Source organism: Solanum lycopersicum, chromosome 1 (assembly GCF_036512215.1).
Source record: "Solanum lycopersicum chromosome 1, SLM_r2.1".
Taxonomy (NCBI): domain Eukaryota; kingdom Viridiplantae; phylum Streptophyta; class Magnoliopsida; order Solanales; family Solanaceae; genus Solanum; species Solanum lycopersicum.
The window spans coordinates 85653097-85659096 of NC_090800.1; the positions used below are offsets into that span (position 1 = coordinate 85653097).

The following is a 6000-nucleotide window of genomic DNA, read 5'->3' on the forward strand; positions in this document are numbered from 1 at the left end:
AAAACATTCACATAACATCGTTTTATATAGTTATAAAACTTATAATATAGTGAATTAGTTGACACCTTTAATTACTTGTTTTCTTCAGCATAAGATATAGTTGCATGCACAGCATTTGTTTTTTTCTTTCCAATATATGATATAATATTTGTTGTTTTTTGGGGCCGAGAACTCTTGATTGCTTAGTGATATTATCAAAGAGATTAGATATGAGAAAAAAATAAGAAACACCATTAAAGATTTATATAAAATTTTAAACAACACGTTAAAGAAATTAAATAGAACAATATTTTACTTCATTTACTGAATCTTTATGTAAGCAATTATTGGAAAATTCTTTCAATATTAACACCATACTACATGTTTATTTATTTCATAAAAACTTATTACAAATATATATAATGATAAACTTAAATTTTCATGGCTATTTTAGAAATTCCTTAGCAATTTTTCCATTGGCACCGTTAGGATAAAATCCACCAGGTACATGTTCATCTCCAGAACCATATACGATCCGTAGAATCTCAGCTGGAGTTCTTTTGTAAGAAAGTGAACCAAAATTAGCTGATAATACATTACTTCTAGTCCGATTCTCTGCTCCAAGTGGTGACTGAACGTATACGCCTTCATCTTTGATCCCGCAATTACCTAATTTGTTTCTTAGTCCTGATATACGAGATGTGAAATCAGCCACCGTGTAGTGATAAGGGGAAACTAGTTCCGCTGCTCTCTCGTAGAGGTACATCCTGATAACTGCGTCTTGTCCTGATTCAACACCTAATAATCCAGCCAAAAGCTACGAAAGAAAAAAATATATTATTTGCAATGAAAAAGGTTATACTTTTTCAATGTATGTGTCATTTTTCATCTAAACTTTAGAGTCATATTTGTTTGAATTTTGGCTTTTGAGGGTGTAAAATACGTTCTTGTATCTATTGGTTTAGTTCATATCATGCTATTTTCGATTAAGAAAACAAAGAAAAAATAAGGAAGGTTGTCTTTCTATTAGTATGCATTTTTTTCTTATGGCCAAACCTTTTGTGTTAAAAAGTTTAAAATTTTGTCCACGAGACATCAAAAGTTTAAGATCATCTGCCTCTAAAATCATTCTTCTTAAATCATGTTGGGAGGGGGAGTTGAGGATTAATACATACATATATTTACTTACCCTTTTAGTTTCGTAGCCATTGATATTGGGATTTGTACCAACATAACCAACCAATCCAACATATGGAATCACATAGCAAGATAACATGTAGCTCAAACTGTCTCTGTATGGATCAAATGGAGGTACTAATTTGTGCCCAAAAGCATCGTCAAATATCTTTGCAAAATGTTTGGCACTAAGATCTAACAAAGGTCTTGGAAAAACACCAACTGTTGAGTTAAGTGACCTGCAAATCAATCAAACACACATTACACAACCTAATTATATATAAATACTTCGCATCATGGTACATAAAACTTAGCTTTCATTTGAACATGCAATTTGATATCGTGATTTGAAATTTGGATATGCGACGTCAATACTCCAAATTCTTCATGATTCCAAATTTCAATTTTTTACCTTAGATGACCAACTTCTTGATTGGCAAATTCCATAATAATATTGTTTGTAAGTTGATCAAGATTTGCTTTTCTAGCACCAATAGGAGGTGGCCCAGACATAGGCAAATTTGGTGCAACTACATCAAGCCCAAATCCATAAGAAGCCCATAAAAAGTACTCTGCTTCCAAAAACTCCAAGTTCACTGCAAATTGCATTTTGTCTATATCATCTTTCTCCACTCCCACTCCCTTCTTTGGGTACCCTGATGGACAATTGGTATTTATTGCATATGAAAATGAAAATGACATGAATAAAATTTCACTAAGGACCATGTATGTGACTAAGAAATGGATAAAGAGTAATTTAAAAGACATAATTAAGCTTAATGTAGAATAAGAAAAGAAGTTTTTTTTTTTTTACTTGTTGTAAATTTGTGCTATTTGGTTCAATATATATACTAGTAATATTAGTTAGAAGCTTATTCGGAAAACACCAAGAACAAGGTCCACATTCATCTCTCCTCTCCTAAACGATTCCTAAAAATGTGAAATTCATAAATTCAATAAATTGAGATATTAATATTTTTTCAAACCTGTTTTGATGTGGATTGTGAGGTTCATGTATTTGTTGGAAAGGAAAATACTTTTTCTTTAAATGAAAAATGATATTTTAGGAAAACAAGAAAGGTTTTTATTTATTTTCTTATATTGTATATATATGAAGATACAAATACGTTACATATTCATGGAACCAATATTAAGACAATCATAATTTCACTATTAATCTGTGAATATTATCCATGTAGCAATATTAGGATAATGATATGGGTTCATTAATTACCGCCAACACATTGCCACCAATGCATATATCCTAGATGTTGAATTAGTAATATACTCTTTGTGTTTTGATTTTATATTTTTTAATCTCTTTTTTAGTCCATTAAAAAGGTAAGTGGGTTTTTTCTTATTATATGAGATTTTATAAATTTTATTTTTTCAGTGTTAATATAATTTTTTAAAAGTTAAAGAGGATAAAATTAAAAAGATATCTTAATACATTTTCATATAATCATAAAATTCAATAATTTTTTTTATTTTCTTAAAACTCCATTATTATCTAATCTTATATTATATGTGGATACTTTGTTGAGTCTATTGCCTTGTAATTTGCAGCTATTTTCATGGCCCATAGCTATAGCTACAAGGAAAAATCTTTATCACATGCTCAATAAAATTAGTGATCTAAAATTAAATTTGTCGTGTCGTATCGAAGAATGATAATAGACTCCATTCTTTCTGTCATGAATTAGCAATGGAATTAACTATCTTGTCAATAGGATCCATTTCCAGTTTCAATTTTAATGCCCAAATCATCCCATGATTTATATACTTCTATTGGACTCGTTATTAAGACTGCAATTGATGAAAAATCAAAGTGACCACAAAAGGCCTGCTGCAACAAACTCCAGAAAGTTATTTTGAATATATTCACGTAATTGTCCATTGATTATCGTTAACTTAATTGTATCGTTAGCAATTCTTGTGTTTTATCTGAAAAGTCTGAGATAACGTGATCGAGTGTAAGAGACTAAACTAATTTTCATCCCTTTAGACTGATAAAATTAGTTCATCAAATAGAAACATTTATATTAAGAATAATAGTTTACATCCTGTATTTTCACTTCTTTAGACAAAACAGAGTTTGAAGTATGTCTGGACAACATGAACTCCTCGAACGTTCCTGAAAATATGTAATGGAAATGATTTTAACATTATTTGCGAATCTTAGACAAATTTGTTAATCGTAAATGAATAATTCTTACTTTGTTAGAGTCATTTGTGTGATAAGCCTTCTCCATTTCCCTGCCTAATCCCATCCAAACTTCAGAACCTATCTCATTTGCCAGTGTAACATAAGCCACATTCGATTTCTCCTTAGTGTCCATTGATCTGGTTTGTTCATCGTTTAGTTGCTGAGACTTTGTAAGATCAATGGAAAAGCATTGATCACTGAATTGATAACTCGGGGTTTGTTGAGCTTGATATTGATGAAGTTGATCTTGACTAACGCTGGTTTCCTCCGTTCCCTTCATGTATATCGACAGTAATTCCATCAACTCATCACATTTCTCTGTTTTTCTTTCATCAGTATGTGTAATAGCACATGAAATATGTGCATCAAATTCACAAGAGCTGCAATGGTAAAGCCACCCTTTATAACTAGGCTTTTTGCACAAGTCACATTCGAAATCATAAGGAGGACAGAATTCCAAGTCCAGTTTATGGCAATGAGATGACATTTCAATCGAAAGAGGTAATGCTAATAAACATAGTGTGTGATAATAAGTAGAGCAGTTGGCACACGCGTAAGAAAATCCCAAGATTTCTTTTCTACACGCGTTGCATTTTGATGAAGAAGGTATTGTCGTTAGTAGAGTAAGACGATGGATTGGATCCACTGGATGCTGCAAGCTTTTGGGCATATTGAAGCACTCTTGATGAAGGAAAAACGAACACGTACTTTCACATTTGTAGTAGAATTTACCAGGCAATATATTGAGTCTACATCCAAAGCAAATTGCATTACTTTGCTTATTGATGTAAACAAATTGATGTCCATGACTAAAATGTTCGAATGCATTATTCTCCTCTGTTTTTCCCATCATAAAAATACCTATTTCTTCCACATTAAAGACTCTTTGAGCGGCAAATGTTTGTTTTTTTTATGTTGTGTGCTTTTTCTTGGAGGTAACGGAAGCTGAAATATTCAACTATCTTGTTACAAGAAAAATGCAGCTATCAAGTGGCTTTAACCTAAGTTTATATTCCTAAAACACATATAAAATGCCTCTACTAAAGATGCCTTACTAACAAGAGAGTATCTTTTCAATGGAACATAACCAATTTCATTTTATTTTTTTGGAAGAGTTTGTACGTATGTAACCAAAACATACAGACACCAGAAAGTATATTTTAATTTATTCCGTTTATGAACTCCAAGACTTGTACTTACTGAACACTTATGCTACTCAAAATATATGTACTTATCATATACAAATAATAATTTGCGTTGCATCAAACACCTCTTAATTCAATTTGCATCAGCCAAGGCTGCGGCATCTTTGAATCCCCTAAAAACAGATTTGACAACATCAGGTGTAGGAAGACTTTGTTTAATAATAGGAAGTTGAATGAAATTGTTGATCCATGCATGTAAACAAGGGTATTTTGTTGAATCCATTGCTTTAAATTCACCAATTTCTTCAATATATTGGAACCAATAAGCAATCCAACCAGTTATTATATCAAGGTACCCTATTTTCTCACCACCAAAAAACTTTTTCCCAATTATTTGTCCTTCAAGAAGATGTAATCCCTCTACCACCGATTCAACTCCCTCTGCTTTTGTTTCTCCAGAGGAGAAAAATGCCTTCTTAGCTGCTTCATAAAACTGCATCAATCAATTTTTTAAAAAAAAATAGAAAAAAATCGTGAACCAGAATAGAAGAGCTTGCCCACTCATAAATAAATATCTCATAGAAGCATTATATTTCGAGGCTACATTCGATAGTTATTAATTCGTAAGCACCACATTAAAACATTACTGGCATAATCCAATAATTTAACCTAACTATTTGCATCAATAATTAAGTTAGGTGGACTAATATTAACATCGATCACATCGTCCATAAAAAGTGAGATTAGAATGATGGAAAATAAGAATATTATTCGTTATAGCAAATTAAAATACGATAATATTTTTACCTTGCCATCAACAAAACGAGCCCAAAAACGAGTAGAAGCTCTTTGAAAAGGATCCAGAGGAAATAAAGGATTAATAAGTGGCCATGTTTCTTCAATATACTCAAGAATAACAAGTGATTCAGCTAATGATTTTCCATCATGAACAATAACAGGCACTTTATTGTAAACTGGGTTAAGTTTCACAAGCAATGGACTACTTCTGCTAGAAAAATCTTGCTCAATAAATTCATAACAAATGCCTTTCAACTTAAGTGCCCATATTATTCTTTGAGTAAATATACTTTCTTTTGTGCCCAAAAGTTTCACATCTTCCATTCTTAATAATTTAATTTCTCCAACAAAATTATGATATATGAAGTACCTTATCCCTTTATAATGAATTAACATGCACTAGCTTTATGTCACATCTTATTATGTGTTAGAAAACCACACGTTATCACTAAGGTCTATTTTTTGGGGTGATGATTTACTAATCAAAAAGGGTCTGATACACCTCTTAACTTTGTCATTTGGATATCCCTCGTTATGAAAGTGACCTATATATGTCCTTATCGTTATACAACAGCTCATATATACCCCTGTCGTTACAAAATGACTCACATATATCCTTCATTTAAAGGAAGTTACAAAAATTAGTTTTAAACTTATATTTATTAGTTTTAATTTTTTAAAAAATTAAAATTATCC

At 31.2% G+C, this 6000-nt stretch overlaps 3 protein-coding genes across 3 annotated transcripts; all 3 read right to left on the minus strand.

Moving 5' to 3' along the window:
- Positions 1-274: 274 nt before the first annotated feature.
- LOC101268813 (ferritin-like catalase Nec2) lies at positions 275-1980 on the minus strand. Its single transcript, XM_010317166.4, has 3 exons — positions 1568-1980; positions 1169-1394; positions 275-796 (listed from the first exon to the last, which is right to left on the minus strand). The coding sequence occupies exons 1-3, from the start codon at positions 1921-1923 to the stop codon at positions 425-427; spliced, it is 954 nt and encodes a 317-aa protein (XP_010315468.2). The 5' UTR covers positions 1924-1980; the 3' UTR covers positions 275-424.
- A 1190-nt stretch (positions 1981-3170) lies between these two features.
- Positions 3171-4214, minus strand: LOC138336998 (protein VACUOLELESS GAMETOPHYTES-like). The gene is made up of 2 exons (XM_069288700.1): positions 3372-4214; positions 3171-3289 (listed from the first exon to the last, which is right to left on the minus strand). Exons 1-2 carry the CDS (start codon positions 4212-4214, stop codon positions 3227-3229), a joined length of 906 nt encoding a protein of 301 aa, XP_069144801.1. The 3' UTR covers positions 3171-3226.
- Positions 4215-4639: 425 nt separating this feature from the next.
- gst (glutathione-S-transferase) lies at positions 4640-5628 on the minus strand. Its single transcript, NM_001247293.1, has 2 exons — positions 5314-5628; positions 4640-4999 (listed from the first exon to the last, which is right to left on the minus strand). Exons 1-2 carry the CDS (start codon positions 5626-5628, stop codon positions 4640-4642), a joined length of 675 nt encoding a protein of 224 aa, NP_001234222.1.
- Positions 5629-6000: the final 372 nt, after the last annotated feature.

Excerpts from the sequence above, each read along its gene's own strand:
- LOC101268813 (XM_010317166.4), bottom strand. The coding sequence starts at position 1,923 with ATGTCTTTTAAATTACTCTTTATCCATTTCTTAGTCACATACATGGTC. Across the intron at positions 1,395-1,567 it reads CAAGAAGTTGGTCATCTAAG|GTCACTTAACTCAACAGTTG; the intron begins GTAAAAAATTGA and ends ATTGATTTGCAG. Across the intron at positions 797-1,168 it reads ATGGCTACGAAACTAAAAGG|CTTTTGGCTGGATTATTAGG; the intron begins GTAAGTAAATAT and ends TTTCTTTCGTAG.
- LOC138336998 (XM_069288700.1), bottom strand. The coding sequence starts at position 4,214 with ATGATGGGAAAAACAGAGGAGAATAATGCATTCGAACATTTTAGTCAT. Across the intron at positions 3,290-3,371 it reads ACACAAATGACTCTAACAAA|GAACGTTCGAGGAGTTCATG; the intron begins GTAAGAATTATT and ends ACATATTTTCAG.
- gst (NM_001247293.1), bottom strand. The coding sequence starts at position 5,628 with ATGGAAGATGTGAAACTTTTGGGCACAAAAGAAAGTATATTTACTCAA. Across the intron at positions 5,000-5,313 it reads CTCGTTTTGTTGATGGCAAG|TTTTATGAAGCAGCTAAGAA; the intron begins GTAAAAATATTA and ends TGATTGATGCAG.